At 43.3% G+C, this 21,778-nt stretch overlaps 1 protein-coding gene across 1 annotated transcript; it reads left to right on the top strand.

Moving 5' to 3' along the window:
* The first annotated feature begins 802 nt into the window (after window positions 1–802).
* F2R (coagulation factor II thrombin receptor) lies at window positions 803–20,453 on the top strand. Its single transcript, XM_004058662.5, has 2 exons — window positions 803–1,232; window positions 16,977–20,453. The coding sequence occupies exons 1-2, from the start codon at window positions 1,145–1,147 to the stop codon at window positions 18,164–18,166; spliced, it is 1,278 nt and encodes a 425-aa protein (XP_004058710.5). The 5' UTR covers window positions 803–1,144; the 3' UTR covers window positions 18,167–20,453.
* Window positions 20,454–21,778: the final 1,325 nt, after the last annotated feature.

Below are 21,778 nucleotides of genomic sequence, written 5' to 3'. Positions count from 1 at the left end.
AGTGAGCCGTGTTGGCGCCACTGCACTCCAGCCTGGGCGACAGGGCAAGACCCTGCCTCAAAAACAAAACAAACTGTAATATCGTTCAAGAACGTGTGAAGGACACTTGGAAAGTTACCAGGCCATTTCTCTCCTGGGCGCCCGCGGCCCTAGAACGCCGGCCTCACCGGCAGACGCGCGCCCTCCTCCCAGATGCGCAGGTGACCCCGGCGGGCGGCGCGGGAAAGGGAAGAGCTCCGCGAGGCCGCGCGGGGAGGAAGCGGGAGAAGCCGCTCTTCCTATTCCACTCGCTGTCTGCGTGTGGGGGAAACGAGTGCCCGGCGTATGAAACGCCTAACTTCGCGAAGTAAAGAGAGACGTATAAAAGTTCAAGAATTCTGTCCAGACTCAAGGGCCCTTTCTCATTTAGGGGCAACCCTGTCACTACATCATAAACTTTTAAATCCGTGATCCCCACGTTACAAAAGCAGAAGTCCCTTTTAGACTTTTAGCGAAAACTGAACTTTGCCGGTGTCCCACACGGAGGGAGGGAGGACGGGAGGCCACGCCAGGGCTGCGGGGCTGCAGGGCGTGGACGCATCCTGGCCGGGGCGTCCACTGTCTACGTCTCCACATCACAGGAGGGTCGAGACAGCCGCGGGAAGCGGCCGCGGGAAGCAGCCGGCGAGCCGTGCGGCCCCATTCCAAGGACCCCGCCAGTGTGAGTCACCGACAGCTTCGCGAATCAACGGTGCCCAGAGGAAAAAACTTCTCATTTGGACTTCTAGGCCCCCCAGTAGGGCAGGGCGGGGCGGGGCGGGGCGGGGCGCACAGAGCCAGAGGGGCTTGCGAGCGGCGGCTGAGGGACCGCGGGGAGGGGGCGCCGAGCGGCTCCAGCGCAGAGACTCTCACTGCACGCCGGAGGGCGCCCTTCCTCGCTCGCGCCCGCGCGACCGCGCGCCCCAGTCCCGCCCCGCCCCGCTAACCGCCCCAGACACAGCGCTCGCCGAGGGTCGCTTGGACCCTGATCTTACCCGTGGGCACCCTGCGCTCTGCCTGCCGCGAAGACCGGCTCCCCGACCCGCAGAAGTCAGGAGAGAGGGTGAAGCGGAGCAGCCCGAGGCGGGGCAGCCTCCCGGAGCAGCGCCGCGCAGAGCCCGGGACAATGGGGCCGCGGCGGCTGCTGCTGGTGGCCGCCTGCTTCAGTCTGTGCGGCCCGCTGTTGTCTGCCCGCACTCGGGCCCGCAGGCCAGGTGAGAGCTGCACGGGAATGGGGTGCGCGGGCGGAGGGACGCCGAGGGGAGACTGCGGGGGTCGCTGTTGCGCCTTCTCACCCCTGCCTCAGTTTCCTCCGAAAGCCAAACTGGCATTTGGGCTGAGATCTAGAGTTTTTTCCAGTCACGTTTAGGTGGGGCGTGCCACCCCCTTCGCGGGCCCAGCCGATGCCCCTTTGGACTCGATCTTGGAGGGTGCAGCCCGCCTGCCACGGGGTGTTGGATATGGAGGAGGATGGAGCGGAAGCCCCCTGGGGGAGCCTGCAGTCCTGCGTTGCACTTGTCATTGTGTAGCCTGTTTCTCCCAGGACCACCCCCAAAAAGAAAAGCTCTCACGTTGCTCCACCAATAAACGTTCCGATCTTTAAAATATAAAGTGGCGAACCGCTGCCGCTGAAGTTTTGCTTTGTTGGAAGTTTTTTTCTTGCACATTTTACAGGCGAGAAAAGTGGTGTAGAGAGAAGCCCAGGCAGTCCCTTGGCATGTTTAGCAGAGAATCAGTACCAGCAGCCCCCGGCCCGGCCTTGTGTCCAGGAGGTGCGCAGGGTGCGAGATGTATGGTGACAATAGCAGAGGCTCCGCGTGGAGGCGGGGGAGGGGGCATGGAGAGGATTTTGTTGTTACCTAGAACCCATTCCTTCTAAGTGAGTGGAAGAGAGAGATCCCTCCCCAGGACCGGGCTCCCTCGAACACTGTGGGATCCCAGTATTTCTTAACGAGATTTCTGATCCACTGCAAGAAGGTTGCTCCCCTAGAATATTTTCCCCACTAGTAGTCTATTTTTAAGTATCTGGCTACTTGACCAAATAAATAAATTTGATTAATTTATTTGGTCAAATATTTTCTATATCCCTTTCCCCAAGAGCAGGACAGATGAGTTGTTTTTAGCCTGTAAAGGCGCTAATTAGAAAGTGAGAAAAGTGTTTTTGAATTTCCTAATAACAGTAGTATTTTATAAGCTTTGAGCCATTTTTTTTACGCTGAAAGAAGTTCTAGCGGGTTTTCTTGTTATCGCTAAAAGAATGTGCACTCTATATTGCTCCCACACTCAAAAAAAAGTGTAGACACATCAAGATTAAGAGGTGACAAAGACATAGCATGTTCTCGCCTCTCTGTCTTTGTTGAGGGTGAGTTTTGAGATGCTTTTGGGAAAACTAAGAGCTCCAGACTGGGGCCCAGTGTTTAGCAGTAACTAGCCTACCTCCAGATAAGTGAGCATTGTTGCCGAAAGTATTTGAGAGAACACCGAGAACTCCTGAAAAATTGTTTGCGATGAGATATGATTTCACATACCATTATGTAATTTGCACAATGTAGTTTGAGGACACGCTCTTGAGATTCCAGTGTTTTGTTTGAGATTTGGATCATGGGGTGGAGAACAGCGCTTATAGAAATGCTGCATCCATTGTAGCCACCCTTTCTCACAGTGGCCTCCCAGCAAGGTGTGTAGCCTCATTAGGGAGTGAAGTCAAAGCATACTGGTTTCTGCCAAGCTTCTTACATCCTCATGGCAGGAGTGGTGCATGTTAATATGGACAGTGCTGGTGTAGACAGAAAGGCAGGTGGATGAACTTGGCTAGTTTATCAACACCGGATTCTGGAACCACTTTGGGAGGGAAAGAAGAAAGGAGTATGATAGAGGAAAAGGAGCGCTTGCTAAGTGCCGTATTCCATGTCAAGCCCTGGGCCAGAAGGAATTTTCACTTAGATTGTCTCATTTCACCTTGTCAAAACACCTTGTTAAGGTGGGTATTTATCCCCTTTTGCTGATTCTGAAACTAAGACCCAGAGACAGCGGCTAAGCAAATGGTGGCGGGTGGGGCGGGGGAGGGGCAGTCCACCCACCCTGGGTGCAAGCAATTAGGAATAAGTGGGGCTTTGTCTTTAGAAAATTTAAAATCACTAATAAAATCAACCTGAGATAGGTTTACTTTCTATTACCACCATGCATTGGCAATTCTAAGCATTGTCTGTCATAAGGTAGTGGTGCTGGGACTCTGAGGCATCCAACAGTGCCTCCCATCCTTGAACCGCCACCGCTGTGATAGAGTTTATTGTCCAGGATTACCAACTCTGTGTGCCAAGAGGGGCTGTGAAGCCCTCCCAGGGCTGGCCCTGACCACCAAGCTGAGCCTTCCTCCAGCACTTCCCGACTTTTTGTTCCCACTCATTTTGGCATTTCCTGCCTTGTCACTTTGTGTGTGTGTCTCATTCTCCCAACTAAGATTATAAAGTTTTATTTATCCCCATGGTGACTAAAACAAATATTCACTCAGCAGATAGTTGCTGAGAAATGTGTAAATTCATCAACCAGTTTACATTCGTCTAGACAATTTAAGTGAGATGATATGTGATCATTAAAAGGGCCAACATCCAAGAGTAAAAGGTGATGTTTATAAATTTTATGGGGCTCTAGAGGGTTAAAGTGTTCAAGAATAGCTGGTGGTGACTATGACAGAGAGAACTCGGTGGGCAATTCCACTTGCTACCCTCCTACTCACAGAGTCAAGCCCAATTCTCTGGCATGGAATGAAGTGCTCCTCCCCTTGCAGGAGGGTTCCCAGCCCATCTCCAGCCATCTCCTATTACTCACCCTCCAGTTCACCCAGCCCCATCCTCTAGATCCTCCCTTCAAGGAACTATGCTTTCTCTGGCTTCTGTCCGCATGCCACTCCCTCTGGCCAGAATGCCCTCCCCATATCCCATACCCGCCACGTTCATGTTTAATTAAAAACAGTTACCCTCTATGGAGAACTGACTACAGCTGACATCCTTCTTAGGGACGTTACAATACTATCTTATTTATTTCTCACAACAGCCCTTTGAGTAGATGTCATCCTCATTTTACTGGTTATAAAACAGAGACCCAGAATGGTTAAGTCACAAGTTGAGAAAGTGGTGGAATTGGGACTGGGTGCGGTGGCTCATGCCTGTAATCCCAGCACTTTGGGAGGCCAAAGCAGGGGGATCACTTGAGGCCAGGAGTTTGAGACCAGCCTGACCAACATGGTGAAACCCTGTCTCTACTAAAAATAAAAAATTAGCTGGGTATGGTGGTGCACACCTGTAGTCCCAGCTACTTGGGAGGCTGAGGCACCAGAATTGCCTGAACCTGGAAGGCAGAGGTTGCAGGGAACTGAGATTGTGCCACTGCACTCCAGTCTGAGCAACAGAGTGAGACTCTCTCTCAAAAAAAAAAGAGGTGGAATTGGGAGTTGACCACAGGCCTGTCTCTCCGAAGTGCAGGCTTTCTCTAACACCCCCTATAGAAAGGAAGCCATCTAGACTCCCAGCACCTCTTACAGTAGAGAAGTAACCCCACTGTGCTCCCTAGTACAGTATGGATTTACCTATTTTTGATAATCCATCAAAATATAGAGGCAAAGTCTGTGCCCTATCACCTTGGTAGCTCAGGCCCAGCACAGGGAGGTATTTAGTAAGCATTTATGCACGGACTGTGGTATTCTCTCATTTACTTTCGCTAACAGATGATAAGGCAGGCTCTGAAAAGATCCCTGCTCATGAATACACTAATTAATCAGATGTTACAAGAGATATTGCTAGTAAACCTAAACAGAAAGACAGAAAACTGAGCAGTGGTTCTACCCTAAGCAGACCAGAAAGCTCTATAAAGCCTGAAAGTCAGATTTCTTATGAGTCAGCAAGTAATTTTCTGCCCTACTATCTATCTATCTATCTGTATCTAATAATTTTCAGTGGCTTTGCCTTTATTTTTATAGAACATACCAGCATAGCAGGTTCTCAGGGTCTGGGTGCAGTGGCTCACACCTGTAATCCCAGCGCTTTGGGAACCCTAGGCCAGATGATCGCTTGAGACCAGCCTAGGCAACATAGTAAGACCCCATCTCTATTAAAAAAATAATTAAAAATTAGCCAGGCACTGTGGTGTGCACCTGTAGTCCCAGCACTTGGGAGACTGGGAGGATGGCCTGACCCAGGAGTTCAAGGTGGCAGTGAGCCATGGTCACGTGACTACACTCCAGCCTGGGCAAAAGAGTGGGAGAGACGCTGTCTTCAAAATATTTAATAAATGAAAATTTTAAATTTAAATTAATCATTTAAATTTAAAAAATAAAAATAATAAAATTGAGGTAGAATTCACATAACATAAAATTAACCATTTTAAAGTATACAATTCATTGGTATTTAGTACATTTACAGTGTACAATGTACACTGTAAACTCCTACCTACTTCCAAAATGCTGTCATTTCCCCGAAAGGAAACCAGTAAGCAGTCAGATCCCATTCTCCCTTCCCCCTACCCCCAGGAACCACCAGTTTGCCTTTTTTCTCTATGGATTTACCTATTTTTGGTATTTCATATCAATAGAATCATATAATATGTGGTCTTAGTGCCTGGGGAACTTAACTTTAGGTGGGTTAAAGTTGTTGTTGCTGTTTTTTTGAGACAGGGTCTAGGTGTCTTAGTCAGGCTGGAGTGCAGTGGCACAAATTTGGCTCACTGCAACCTCTGCCTCCCAGGCTCAAGCTATCCTCCTAACTCAGCCTCCAGAGTAGCTGGGCTATAGGCATCTGCCACCACGCCTGGCTAATTTTTGTATTTTTAGTAGAGACAAGGTTTTATCACACTGCCCAGGCTGGTCTCGAACTCCTGGGATCAAGCGATCCACCTACCTTGGCTTCCCAAAGTGCTGGAATTCTAGGCGTGAGCCACCATGCCCAGTCTTTAACTAGTTTTCATGAGTACCTAGGCTCCCCTTCCATTGCGGATACTCACAAAAACATCCTTGTTAGAAGAGTTATTAGGACTCAGGGCCTTGGTTTATTTTTGACTATGATACTAGTGTTGAGGACTCCATAGTTTTACCATTCATAATTTTCTGTTTGTTTCCTTTTTTGCGATTTCTTTCATTCTGCCTTTTTCTTTCTCTTGCTTGTGCCTAAAACTGTCGTCATAAATAGCTCTGTCTATATACTGAGAATTTTTTTCTGGGCATGAGCTTTCACTTCCCCAGATACCGTCTCCCACACTGACCTTGTTGTGGTACTTGGAGGAAGCCACTTAAAGGGCCCTGACGGTCCTATATACATTATTTGCTTTCAAAAGTAAGTGGCCTTTTGAAACAACAGGGATAATCTGCAATTTGCCCTTGAAAACACATTTATATAACTTTAGGAAAAGACATTATGTAATCTATTTATATTTCAAGTCTATGATGAATTAAAAATCAGGTATTATGGTATTGTAGAATAGTGTTTACCAGTACTGTATTTTCCTCTTTGGTAACCAACAGTAAGAACTGTAGAAACAACACTTCACATTGTGATATGGTAGGGGTGTGTGTTTTCAATAAATATGTGTGGACAGTCATAGTATATATGTAAACATGAAACAAAAGTTTTACCAAACAGCGCTCACCTTTACTGCATTGTATGCATTTTGATATCTTCCACACTATATTCTATTTTTAATGCTTATTGCAATCTTGTGAATTGATTTCATAGCCATTGCTAAATCTATAACATAATTTAAAACATATTGCAGCAGCTACATGAATATTCCTATGGTAGCCAAATCAAAGGCCTTATTAGCTTTTCAGGAAGAGTTCTGTTTTCCTGGAACTGTTGTTTATTATTGTTCTTATCATGTCTAGAACCTAATTTATTTGAGTTCAGATATACAGACTGCAGAAGGACTTGGGCAGGGTTGGGCATGGGGACAGTTTTTATAGTACAACTCACAGTATTTTGTACCATACAAAGCTGTCCCTATCCCCAACCCTGCGGAGGAATTGGTGATCATTAACATCCTTGACTGTGAATTAGTTTTCATTTTAGCTAGATGTCTTGTTGGAGAGTAGAGATCAGCATTCCCAAGACAGGGAGCTCAGGACCTGTAACTTTTCGTGGAGAACAGACCTGGAGAAATGGGGAAAACCGGGAAATCTGAGTAGTTCCCGGGCAAGGCCTGCTAGCATCCTCACCCCACGTCAGGCTCTGGCCTCCAGGCTGCTCCAAGCAAGAGCCCACACACTTTCCTTATGTAGTCTTCATGCCTGCTGTGGCGTTGGGTACACCTGCGTTTACTTTCCTGCAACTTCCCTTCTCCCAGCTTCCTCTTAGGCTTGCTTTCCTATGCTTCCAGAGGAGTACCTTCTCCAGGACATGGAATGGGAGGAGAGGAGGCCTCTGATATTGGCAGCTTCTTCTGACCCCCAGTCAGTCAAGAATTCTACCTTTAGGTTGAGCATGGTGGCTCATGCCTGTAATCCCAGCACTTTGGGAGGCTGAGGCGCAGATCACTTAAGGTCAGGAGTTGGAGACCAGCTTGGCCAACATGGTGAAACCCCCTCTCTACTAAAAATACAAAAATTAGCCAGGCATGGTGGTGCACAACTGTCATCCCAGCTACTCAGGAGGCTGAGGCAGGAGAATCTCTTGAACCCAGGAGGCAGAGGTTGCAGCAAGCCAAGATCATGCCACTGCACTCCAGCCTGGGAGACAGAGTGAGACTCTGTATCAAAAAAAAAAAAAAAAAAAGAATTTTGTCTTTAATTCTGCTTTTTCTGTAGCAGAGATTTTTGTTCACTTACTGCTCTTGCATCTGCTCCATCTAGAACAGTGTTTTAAAGATGTATTTTTCTGTTTTGTCCTTGAATATCTCCCTGCTATCTCTCTCCTGTGTGTAAGGACCAAGTTGTTGGCATGTGTGGTTGGTGTGCAGCCAAAGTCAGTAGGACTCCAGAATTCCCAAGCTTTGGGCATCATCACGTTAAGCTAGCCATTCACATGTCCACATACTGCCTACTGTAGCTAAAAGGATGGGCAGATTCATTTGTTTGGTGAAATGCTAAGAGAAAAAGATGGTACTCTTTTAGAAGTAGGTCATGAATCACAAGTTTTTAAGGAAAGAATAGCGTGGTGTGGTCAAAAGGTATGACCTTTGGAGCTGGGCAGACCTAGGTTCAAACCCTGGCTCCTCTACTTCATAGCTGTGTGACTTTGGATTAGTTACTTAGCCTGTCTGTGCCTCCATGTTGTCATTTATAAAATGGTAGTTATAATGCTCATGTCATAGAAATGTTAGAATTATATGAACTAAGGCAAGTGAAGTATCTGGCACATAGTAGGTGCTCAAAAAGATGGTAAGGTTTTTTTCATACACCAATGCTTCCATATTCCAGAAAAGCTTTTGAAGAGTTGATACCAAATAAATTCTCTAAATATAAGACAATCTTCACACAAACATGCAAGAACATTTTCCCCTTCAGAACTAGGACAAAAGAAAAAAGCAAAAACCCTTGCCCTTAACTTCTAGTGGCAAATAAACACACATAAAATATTTGTTTGTTTTTTTAACTTTTATTATGGGAGTTTTCAAACATACCCAAAAATGAACAGTATAGTTACTCCCCATACCCAACATCCAGCTTCAACATTATTTACATATCACCAATCTTGTTTTATCTAAACCCTCAACTTTCCTCCTCTCCCAACTGTATAATTTTAAAGCAAATCCCAGATATCATATTATGTCATTCATAAATACATCAGTAAGCATCCTTAGAGATTAGAACTCTTTTTTTCACATAACCACAATACAATTATAATACCTAAAAAATGAACAGTTCCTTCTGTTTTTTTGTTTGTTTGTTTGTTTTGAGATACATTCTTACTCTGTTGCTAAGGCTGGAGTTCAGTAGCACAATCATGGTTCATCCACAGCCTCAACCTCCTGGGCTCAAGCAATCCTCCTGCCTCAGCCTCCAAAGTAGCTGGGACTACAGGCACACACCACCACGACCAGCTAATTTTTGTATTTATTTTAGTAGACATAGGATTTTGCTGCATTGCCCAGGCTGGTCTGGAACTCCTGGGTTCAATCAGTCCTCCTGCCTCGGCTTCCCGAAGTGCTGGCATTACAGGCGCGAGCCACCGTGCCCGGCCTAACAATTCCTTAATATCATCTGATAATCAGTCAGTGTTCATATTTACCTTATTGTCTCATAAATACCTTTTAACAGTTGGTTTGTTTGAATCAGGTTCAAACAAGGTCCACCATTACATTTTAATCTGTAACTGCCCCCCACCCCTTTTTTACTGCTATTTATTTGTCAAAGAAACTAAGCCATCTGTCTTAGTTCTTATTTGTCAAAGAAACTAAGCCATCTGTCTTTTCTACATACTGGATCTGGCTGACTGCGTCTTCAACTCATGGATCTTAACATGTATGAAATGTTTCAATTCATTTCCATCATTATTCTTTTGATGGTCAAATTGATGATCAACATGTCACATCTTTGGTCAGTGGGAGCCCTTTGAGATTGACTCTAGAGTCTTTTTGACCTAACCCTGATATTCTTTGAAGATGTTCAGTGTTCATCTTGTGTATTTCCTACCCCAGATCTGGAACTAGTCATTTCTTTAAGAAGCCCCAGTTCTTTTCACTGGAAAGTGGTGTTTGTTTGAATCTGAGGGAGTAAAACATTCCAGTAATGCTGCTGTTTTCCACTTGACAGAGTTAGTGTGTTTCTGTTATTTTCCTGTCCTCCTCTTCATTTCTCTTTAGCCTGTTGTGTTGTTTCAACTCTTGTGCTCTGTGTGGGAATGTGAGCAAAGTCCTGGGACTTCTGCTTTGTTAACTCTGAAAAAGCATGAGCCCCGAAGGGCAGAACTGTGAGTCAAAACCATGTGTGTCATGGAATGCTGGTGTGGTATAAATCCCAGGATCAAATGCGACATTCAGAGATCCTCTAGTCACCCCTCTGCTTCCAGGAGAGATCTCATCACGGTCAGAAAACGTGTTGCCTAACTCACTAATTTTTAAAAATCGCCAGAGTTAAAGAGTCCGTATTTAAACTATTTAATAATTTGCTGTATTCGATAACAAAACTACTCTAGAGCAATTTAGAAAAGCCTAAATTAAGTGAAACTTAGCAAATCGTATGAGAACTGAATTCAGGACCTCTGCTGCCTTTTTTGTGAAACCATAGCTTAACCAAAAAAAAAACAGAGATGAATGATAAGAGATTTGGGCACCTTCACAAGCACTTTCTCCTTGGCCTGAGTTGTGCTAGGACTGGAGGAAAAGCGAGATACTTAAACTCAAATTTCAGCCTAAGGGTCTTGAGCTAGTTGGAATTGTCTAGTCACCTTGCATTGGTTTTGTCCTTTCTTTGATGCTGGTATATACTACATTTTTTTCCTTTTCTTTTTTTTTTCTGACATTCTTTAATTTCACAAAAACCAGAATATCAAACCTATAGTATCAAGAAAAGGTAACACCTTAGGCAGCGATATTTAACCAAGGGATTATACATTCTTCCTGAGCTCTAGCCTATAAAAATTTCATGTTTCCAGAAGTATAATGTTCCTGTCGGAAGTACCGTCTGCCTGAAGCCTACCCAGAGAAGATGTTTTTTAAAACAAGTACTTACTGCCTAAGTACTAAATACAGAGTAAAGTCTAGTGACAGTTTTATTTTCAGACTAAATGATAGTATCTGAAGAGCTTAGTTGTATTTATTAGTTTTCACATTGTGTCAGTCTCTCAGGTGTCATCTTGATTCATGTATGTAAGTATGCATGTTCATGTCCACTTTTTCCCCTCTGTGCATCACAAAAGCCCATAATCTGGCCAGGCTTCCAAAACTGCAGAGGAGAATTGCATTATTTTAAGGTTCCTTGGCCAGGTGCAGTGGCTTATGCCTGTAATCCCAGCACTTTAGGAGGCTGAGGTGGGTGGATCACTTGAGGCGAGGAGCTTGAGACTAGCTGGCAAGCATGGTGAAACCCCATCTCTACTAAAAATGCAAAAATTAGCTGGGCGGCCGGGCGCGGTGGCTCACACCTGTAATCCTAGCACTTTGGGAGGCCGAGGTGGGTGGATCACGAGGTCAGGAGATAGAGACCATCCTGGCTAACACGGTGAAACCCCGTTTCTTCTAAAAATACAAAAAATTAGCCGGGCACGGTGGCAGGCACCTGTAGTCCCAGCTACTTGGGAGGCTGAGGCAGGAGGGTCGCTTGAACCGGGGAGGCAGAGGTTGCAGTGAGCCAAAATCGCGCCACTGCTCTCCAGCTTGGGTGACAGAGCAAGACTCCATCTCAAAAGAAAAATGGTTCCTCTAGATCAGCATTTTTGCATATGCAAGTTTTTGTGATATTAAAGTGCCAGAACCACAAACAAAAAAAATTAAAAATAAAAAAAAATTTTAAGTGCCAGAAGCCATTCATTCTTTTCTTTCAGCACCCACACACTCATTGTGATCTTGAGAACAGCCTCACATCCACAAGGTCTGTTGGTACCAAGGTCAGGCTTCTGTGTGACTGGGGCAAGGTGAACACAGAGTAAGTTACATGTATTGCAAAGGTAAGAGAGTGATACTTCCAGAAAAGATTGTGAATTCGAAATTTGATTTATAGCTCTGAACCCTAGAGCTATATAATATACAACTTGTTCATTCCCTCATTGTACTAAAAAACTACAAACATTGCTAAGTAGGAGGGAAGATGAACCTAGATTTCCTTTTAACTTAATTAAGTGAGCAAACACTTGGGTATAAAAGCACACTACATGGAAGTGGGAGAGGAAGGATAATAGTAATTTCTTAAACTGCTTAATCGTTATAGTTTCCAAAGTGAATGTATGTCCTATTTCACACGGGATGCTCCAGTTGCCAGATTTGTAGGCCAGACAGGAATTAGAATTCCATTTTAATGATTCTGAGCTTAATTCAGAGAAGTTAAGTGGTCCCTGAACAGAGTCAATATTAGAATACAAATATGTGCCTACCACATGCAGGGCACAGGGTACTGGAGGTTCAGAGATGAACAGGAACAGTTCTTACCCTTAAGGATCAATCTAGACACAAGTGTGTATTCACATTCATCACTGGAGACATTAATTCCTTCCCTGTGACAGATCTCCTGCCAGGCCACCCCTTCGTTGTCTGGAGACCCTCTCCCAACTTTGCTTAGGTAGCTTGACCTCAACCCTACACTGCCAGGCTCTGCTCTGCTGTCTCTGAGTTGGTACTACTCTAGCTTTGCTCTTCATTTTGGAAATAGATGCCAACATATTGTATTTTATTTTCTATTTCTAGAATTTCCACTTGGTAGTTCTTTGCTGATATTTCCTATTTTCAGTTCATTTCTATAAAATATTTTTCTTTTTTTTCTTTTTTTTTTTTTTTTGCACATGGTTGTAATACATTCTTCAAAATCCTTATCTGCTAATTCCAACATCTGGGTCAACTTGAGGTTGGTTTCCGCTCACTGTCTTTTTACTTAAGACTGGGTCACTTTTTTTTTTTTTTTTTTTTTTTAGAGACAGAGTCTCACTCTGTTGCCCAGGCTGGAGTACAATGGTGTGATGATAGCTCACTGTAGCCTCGATCTCCCAGGCTCAACCTATCCTCCCACCTGGGCTTCCCAAAGTGTTGAGATTACAGGTGTGAGCCACCACACCTGGCAGCCCCCTTTTTCTTTTATTTGACAAAAAATTATATATATTTATAGTGTATAACATAATGTTTTGAAATATGCATAACTTGTGAGATGGCTAAATCAAACTTATAACATGTATTACCTCAAATACTTATCATTTTTTTGTGGTGAGACCACTTAAAGTCTACTCTCTTAGCAATTGTCAAGTATACAACACATTGTTATTAACTATAGTCACCGTATTATACAAGAGATTTTTCTAACTTATTCCTTTTAACAGAAATTTTGTACCCTTTGACCAATGTCTCCCCAGTCTACCCTACCCACCCATCCAACCCCAGCCTCTACTAACCACCATTCTCTTCTCTGCTTCCATGAGTTCAACTGTTTTCGATTCCACATATAAGTGAAATCATGCTATATTTGTCTTTCGGTGCCTGCCATATTTCACTTAACATTATGCCCTCTCGGCTCATCCATGTTGTTGCAAATGACAGAATTTCCTTCTTTTTTAAGGCTGAATAGTATTCCACTGTGTATATACATCATATTTTTTATTCATTCATTCATTCATCAGTGGATACCTAGTTTGATTCCATAACTGGGCTATTATAAATAATTCTGCAATGAACATGAGGTTGCAGCTATTGACATCCTGGTCTTTTTTTTTTTTTTTTTTTTTTTTTTGAGATGGGGTCTCGCTCTGTCGGCCAGGCTGGAGTGCAATGGCACAATCTTAGCTCACTGCAACCTCCGCCTCCTGCGTTCAAGCAATTCTTCTGCCTCAGCCTCCCGAGGAGCTGGGATTATAGGTATGTGCTACCAAGCCTGGCTAATTTTTGTAATTTTAGTAGAGACAGGGTTTTGCCGTGTTGGCCAGGCTGGTCTCAAACTCCTGACCTCAGGTGATCCACCCGCCTTGGCCTCCCAAAGTGCTGGGATTGCAGGCGTGAGCCACCGTGCCTAGCCAACGTCCTAATTTTATTTCCTTTGGATGTATGCCCAGCAGTGGAATTCCTGTATTATATAATAGTTCTATTTTTAGTTTTAGAGGAACCTTCATACTGTTCTTCGTAATGGCTATGCCAATTTAAATTCCCACCATCAGTATAGATGGGCTTCCTTTCCCCGTATCCTCACCAACACTTGTTATCTGTCATCTTTTTGATAATATCCATTCTAACAGGTATGAAGTGATAACTCATTGTGGTTTTAATGTTCATTTCCCTGATTAGTGATGTTGAGTATTTTTTCATATACTTGTTGGCCATTTGTATGTCTTCTTTTGAAAAATGTCTATTCAGATCCTTTGTCCATTTTTAAATCAGGTGATTTGTTATCTTGCTGTTGAGTTATAGGAGTTCCTTATATATTTTGGATATTAACCCTTTATCAGACGTATGGTTTGCAAATATTTGCTTTCATTTCATACATTTTCTCTTCACTGTTGATTGTTTCCTTTGCTGTGCAGAAGCTTTTTAGTTTGATACAGTCCCAGTTGTCTACTTCTCCTTTTATTGCCTGTGCTTTTATGGTCATTACAAAAAATTACTGCCCAGAACAATGTCATGAAGCTTTTCCTCTATGTTGTCTGCTAGTAGTTTTACAGTTTCAGGTCTTATGTGTAAACCATTAATCCATTTAAGTTGGTTGTTGTATATAGTGTGAGAGAAGGGGGACAAGACGTCCAGAGTTGATCACTTTTGTGTATATTGGTTGGACCTGGTGATAACGATTTGGCTCTATGTCCCCACCCAAATCTCATCTTGTAGCTCCCATAATTCCCATGTGTTGTAGGAGGGACTCAGTAGGAGATGATTGAATCATGGAGATGGGTCTTTCCTGTGTTGTTGTCATGATAGTAAAATGGGTCTCTCAAGATCAGATGGTTTTAAAAACAGGAGTTTCCCTGCACAAGCTCTCTCTTTGCCCACTGCCATCCAAGTAAGATGTGACTTGCTCCTCCTTACCTTCTGCTATGATTATGAGGCCTCCCCAGCCATGTGGAAATGTAAGTCCAATAAACCGTTTTCTTGTATAAATTACTGGAAAAAAGACTCTGGATTTTGTTATATTCCTTCAAAGAGTGTTGGTGTTTTTGCTTTAGCAGCCAATTAATTTGGTTTTACTCAAGCAGCAGACTCTTTCTCTCTTGAGCAGAAGCTTAAATATCACTTCCGTTCTTTTATCTTTAGCAGAGGTGCTTCTCATCTTTCCTACAAATGCATAGTTCAAGGGTCAGCCAAACCCTAGGACAGAAGTTATACTGAAATTTAGGGCTCCCCCTCCCTGACTTTTTCCTTTCCAGGATTCTCTCCTAACTTTCCAGTGACTGTGATTGCCCTGAACTCTGTCCTCTGGTTCTGTAGGCCAAAAAGACTACGGATTTTCTATCTGGGTTTTAGTCACCTTTTATGTTATATAGGCACTGCTGTTATATAGGAAAAACCAAACTATTTTCCCCAAACTGTTTTCTCTTACCCAGCACTTCACTCAATCCTTCTGACATCGTATGTCTGGAGCTTGTTTCTCCACATACCAAGCAACCAATTCTCCTGCAGATTCTCCAGTGGACACCAGCTGGATATCCTTGAATATAATTCAATTCTGACACTATCTACCTCTAATATAACTCAATTCTGACGCTATCTATCTACCTGGAGATAGAGTCAGATTCCACAGATTAAGGGCTCAGTTTCACAACGCTGCCTTCCACTTCAAATGGCAGTCATAAGTCTGGGCCTCCAGACTTCTGACCACACTATACATTGGGAGTTCCTAAGGCCCCCTGCTCAGATTCGATTAATTTGCTAGCATGATTCACAGAACTCAGGGAACCACTTTACTTACCTTTATCCATTCATTATAAAGAAAATTACAGAGGATACAGATGAACAGCCACATGGTAGAGATGCATAGGGCAGGGATTGTGGGAAGGAGCACAGAGCTTCCATGCCCTCTCTTGGGCACTACCTTCCAGGAACCTCCATGTGTTCACCTATTTTTGGTTGATACTCCAAAAACCTTGGTTGGCGTGGCATGAGTGGCCAAGAACATCGGCTGCTCTGCTGACCTGCTCAGGAAAGAAGTAGAAGAATGACTGAGATGATGGGTACCTTGTGACTATGTTAGGAGATAACCCCAGGGATTGTGGTTTGGACCCAGATATAGTGAGAGATTTCTACATTCTCCTGTGTAAGCAAACTAAAGACTGTAGAGGAAAACTACTGTCATGGACATTGGCCGTAGAATTGGGAGTCCTGAATCCCATTATTAATTTGCCTCTAACTCCAAAACCTTTAAGAAATCCCCTCTGGTGGCATGTGCCTGTAATCCCAGCTACTCATGAGGCTGAGGCAGGAGAATTCCTTGAACCCGGGAGGTGGAGGTTGCGGTGACCCGAGATCGCGCCACTGCACTCCAGCCTGGGCAACAGAGTGAGACTGTGTCTCAGAAAAAAAAAGAAAGAAAAAGAAATCCCCTCTACTTTCTTTTTTTTTTTTTTATTTCTATTTATTTTTATTTTTTGAGACGGAATCTCACTCTGTCACCCAGGTTGGAGTGCAGTGGTGTGATCTCGGCTCACTGCAACCTCTGCTGCCCAGGTTCAAGCGATTCTTCTGCCTCAGCCTCCCAAGTAGCTGGGATTACAGGTGCATGCCACCGCACCTGGCTAATTTTTGTGTTTTTAGTAGAGATGGGGTTTCACCATCTTGGCCAGGCTAGTCTTGAACTCCTGACCTCGTGATCCACCCACCTCGGCCTCCCAAAGTGCTGGGATTACAGACGTGACCCACTGTGCCCAGCCTAAATCCCCTCAACTTTCTATGTGGATTTTTCCATTGAAAAGGGAGAGGTTTCATGGGATGACTGCAGACTAAATGGAGAAAGTGTGCACATGAAGGTATGCGGAGGAAAGAGAAGTCATGGAAGCTGGGAGTGATTTGTTTATATAGACAGTGGCTAGTGTGGAAATCGCTGATTGATCCCTTTATGTCAAGTACTCAGCCTTTCCTAATGTCTTCAGGGTAGATCTCTGAAAACTTATCATTCACCTTTGTCCCTTTGAGGGGCAGAGTTTAGGAAGTATTGCTTATATCAAGACAAATGTTTCACAGTATTTTGAGTTGGCTTATTCTCTAATAAAGTCTATTTGTGCATTATCTGCTCTTTACCACTCACTCTCCTAGTAAGAAAACATAAACAAAAGTAAAATATGCTCTCTGCTTGTCGCTTTTGCCTTGTTGATGCGTTCACTTTTTACATTTAAAATTTTTTAAATTTTATTTTTCAGAGTCAAAAGCAACAAATGCCACCTTAGATCCCCGGTCATTTCTTCTCAGGAACCCCAGTGATAAATATGAACCATTTTGGGAGGATGAGGAGAAAAATGAAAGTGGGTTAACTGAATACAGGTTAGTCTCCGTCAATAAAAGCAGTCCTCTTCAAAAACCACTTCCTGCATTCATCTCAGAAGATGCCTCTGGATATTTGACCAGCTCCTGGCTGACACTCTTTGTCCCATCTGTGTACACCGGAGTGTTTGTAGTCAGCCTCCCACTAAACATCATGGCCATCGTTGTGTTCATCCTGAAAATGAAGGTCAAGAAGCCGGCGGTGGTGTACATGCTGCACCTGGCCACGGCAGATGTGCTGTTTGTGTCTGTGCTCCCCTTTAAGATCAGCTATTACTTTTCCGGCAGTGATTGGCAGTTTGGGTCTGAATTGTGTCGCTTCGTCACTGCAGCGTTTTACTGTAACATGTACGCCTCTATCTTGCTCATGACAGTCATAAGCATTGACCGGTTTCTGGCTGTGGTGTATCCCATGCAGTCCCTCTCCTGGCGTACTCTGGGAAGGGCTTCCTTCACTTGTCTGGCCATCTGGGCTTTGGCCATCGCAGGGGTAGTGCCTCTGCTCCTCAAGGAGCAAACCATCCAGGTGCCCGGGCTCAACATCACTACCTGTCATGATGTGCTCAATGAAACCCTGCTCGAAGGCTACTATGCCTACTACTTCTCAGCCTTCTCTGCTGTCTTCTTTTTTGTGCCGCTGATCATTTCCACGGTCTGTTATGTGTCTATCATTCGATGTCTTAGCTCTTCCGCAGTTGCCAACCGCAGCAAGAAGTCCCGGGCTTTGTTCCTGTCAGCTGCTGTTTTCTGCATCTTCATCATTTGCTTCGGACCCACAAACGTCCTCCTGATTGCGCATTACTCATTCCTTTCTCACACTTCCACCACAGAGGCTGCCTACTTTGCCTACCTCCTCTGTGTCTGTGTCAGCAGCATAAGCTGCTGCATCGACCCCCTAATTTACTATTACGCTTCCTCTGAGTGCCAGAGGTACGTCTACAGTATCTTATGCTGCAAAGAGAGTTCCGATCCCAGCAGTTATAACAGCAGTGGGCAGTTGATGGCAAGTAAAATGGATACCTGCTCTAGTAACCTGAATAACAGCATATACAAAAAGCTGTTAACTTAGGAAAAGAGACTGCTGGGAGGTTAAAAAGAAAAGTTTATAAAAGTGAATAACCTGAGGATTCTATTAGTCCCCACCCAAACTTTATTGACTTCGCCTCCTAAAACAACAGATGTACGACTTGCATACCTGCTTTTTATGGGAGCTGCAAGCATGTATTTTTGTCAATTACCAGAAAGATAACAGGACGAGATGACGGTGTTATTCCAAGGGAATATTGCCAATGCTACAGTAATAAATGAATGTCACTTCTGGATATAGCTAGGTGACATATACATACTTATATGTGTGTATATGTAGATGTATGCACACACATATATTATTTGCAGTGCAGTATAGAATAGGCACTTTAAAACATTCTTTCCCCCTCACCCCAGCAATTATGAAAATAATCTCTGATTCCCTGATTTAATATGCAAAGTCTAGTTTGGTAGAGTTTAGCCCTGAACATTTGATGGTGTTCATCAACAGTGAGAGACTCCATAGTTTGGGCTTGTACCAAACTATGCAAACTTTTGCAAATAAGTGTATTTTGAAATTGTTTGACAGCAAGGTTTAAGTTATTAAGAGGTAAGACTTAGTACTATCTGTGCGTAGAAGTTCTAATGTTTTTAATTTTAAACATATCCAAGTTTGAATTCCTAAAATTATGGAAACAGATGAAAAGCCTCTGTTTTGATATGGGTAGTATTTTTTACATTTTACACACTGTACACATAAGCCAAAACTGAGCATAAGTCCTCTAGTGAATGTAGGCTGGCCTTCAGAGTAGCCTATTCCTGAGAGCTGCATGTGTCCGCCCCCGATGGAGGACTCCAGGCAGCAGACACATGCCAGGGCCATGTCAGACACAGATTGGCCAGAAACCTTCCTGCTGAGCCTCACAGAAAGCAGTGAGACTGGGGCCACCACATTTGCTCCATCCTCCTGGGATTGGCTGTGAACTGATCATGTTTATGAGAAACTGGCAAAGCAGAATGTGATATCCTAGGAGGTAATGACCATGAAAGACTTCTCTACCCATCTTAAAAACAACGAAAGAAAGCATGGACTTCTGGATGCCCATCCACTGGGTGTAAACACATCTAGTAGTTGTTCTGAAACGTCAGTTCTGATATGGAAGCACCCATTATGCACTGTGGCCACTCCAATAGGTGCTGGGTGTACAGAGTGGAATAAGACAGAGACCTGCCCTCAAGAGCAAAGTAGATCATGCATAGAGTGTGATGTATGTGTAATAAATATGTTTCACACAAACAAGGCCTGTCAGCTAAAGAACTTTGAACATTTGGGTTACTATTTCTTGTGGCTAGAACTTAATGAAAACAATGCAGTACAGGACATATATTTTTTAAAATAAGTCTGATTTAATTGGGCACTATTTATTTACAAATGTTTTGCTCAATAGATTGCTCAAATCAGGTTTTCTTTTAAGAATCAATCATGTCAGTCTGCTTAGAAATAACAGAAGAAAATAGAATTGACATTGAAATCTAGGAAAATTATTATATAATTTCCATTTACTTAAGACTTAATGAGATTTTAAAAGCATTTTTTAACCTCCTAAGTATCAAGTATAGAAAATCTTCATGGAATTCACAAAGTAATTTGGAAATTAGGTTGAAACATATCTCTTTTTTCTTATGAAAAAATAGTAGCATTTTAAACAAAATAGAAAGTTGCAAGGCAAATGTTTATTTAAAAGAGCAGGCCAGGCGCGGTGGCTCACGCCTGTAATCCCAGCACTTTGGGAGGCCGAGGCGGGTGGATCACGAGGTCAGGAGATCGAGACCATCCTGGCTAACACAGTGAAACCCGTCTCTACTAAAAACGCAAAAAAAATTAGCCGGGCATGGTGGCGGGCACCTGTAGTCCCAGCTACTTGGGAGGCTGAGGCAGGAGAATGGCGTGAACCCAGGAGGCGGACCTTGTAGTAAGCCGAGATCGCGCCACTGTGCTCCAGCCTGGGCGACAGAGCAAGACTCCATCTCAAAAAATAAAAATAAATAAAAAATAAAAAAATAAAAGAGCAAACTATTTCCAAATACCATAGAATAACTTACATAAAAGTAATATAACTGTATTGTAAGTAGAAGCTAGCACTGGTTTTATTAATTTAGTGACTATATTCATTTTATCTAAATCAGTGGAGATGTATTGTCATTGTTTATTAGTCTGTATATATTAAAATATGCTATCATTAATGTACTTACAAAATAGTATGTCACTGTTTTTATGTTCACTCTTAAAAACGTAACCTGTATTAATAAATGTGAACATTTGCTTGGTATCTCTTTGGAACAAATTAGTATTATATCTTTCTGGTCCTGGCACACTTTAAGGGCTTAACTGAAGAGCATTTAATGAAGAGGTGATTTACAAAGGTGTAGACAGGGTTAAGGGAACCAACAGGGACTGGTGAAGCACCCCCAGAGACTAGCAATCAGGGGAAGCCATTACTGCCAAGGCCCAGGTAGAGGAGGGAACACACTGATGCCTCTCCCTCACCCTCTGATCTCTTGGGAGGCCTCCCTTTGATCCTAATCTTAACCCAATACCCAGAGTGAAGTAGTCCATAAAGATCAGCTTCCTTTGCCGTGGAGAAGGGATCTGGAAGAACAAATGCAAGGAAAAAATAAAACAAACAGCACCATTTCTGCCAAAGACATTGAGTGATCAGCTCTCTCTCTCTCTCTCTCTCTCAATCCCTTCTTAAGAAAATTTAAGCTTATTGAGAATATATTCAAATTTCTGAGTTATAGACATCATGGGTAGTGTCTGCAGTTCTTCCCTAGTGAGAGAGAAATTAAATGTCAGAGCAGAAAGGAAATCCGTAAAAGGGCTGTGCTGTCTTCTCTGGCTGAATGACAGCCCTTTGCTGTCTAGCACTCCCTCAGGCAGAAGGGAGGAGGGGAAATTTAAAGCAAAATGACTAGTACTTCTCAAGGTTGAAAATAAAAAAATTTTTGATAAATTATTTCTAGAGTCATAGTCAATGAAAAAATTATTTCAACTAAACAAGGATTTTGTTAACATACAGAATTTTTATAAGTTAACACACAAGCTTTTTAAGTTTCTAAGGCCTGGACTTTTCACGTGTGTTTCAAGGAATAGATTGAGTTCAAAAAACCTTAAATTTTGCTAACACAAAAATTTTTTTTGTCCAGGCATGGTGGCTCATGCCTATAATGCCAACACTTTGGGAGACTGAGGCCAGAGGATCATTTCAGACCAGGAGGTTGAGACCAGCCTGAGCAACATAGTGAGACCCCATCTCAATTAAAAAATAAATAAATAATTAACCTGGTACGATGGCATGCCTGTGGTCCCAGCTACTCAGGAGGCTGAGGTGGGAGGATCGTCTGAGCCCAAGAGGTTGAGGCTGCAGTGAGCCATGATTGCACCACTGCAGTCCAGCCTGGGCAACAGAGTGAGACCATGTATCCAAAAAAAAAAAAAATGTTTTTTCCACCAAGCTAAAAATAGCATTTTTAAGGAAATGGAATGCTTGGCTATTGAATATACACTTGGAAAATTTTAGGTTATACTTCTGAATTTAAGAAATTTTAAAAACTGTTTGCCGTTGGCATGTCTTTGAGGAAGTTGAGCTACAGA

Source organism: Gorilla gorilla, chromosome 19 (assembly GCF_029281585.2).
Source record: "Gorilla gorilla gorilla isolate KB3781 chromosome 19, NHGRI_mGorGor1-v2.1_pri, whole genome shotgun sequence".
NCBI classification, from domain to species: domain Eukaryota; kingdom Metazoa; phylum Chordata; class Mammalia; order Primates; family Hominidae; genus Gorilla; species Gorilla gorilla.
The sequence above is the reverse complement of the archived record's forward strand: the minus strand, read 5'-3'. Positions and strand labels throughout refer to the sequence as shown.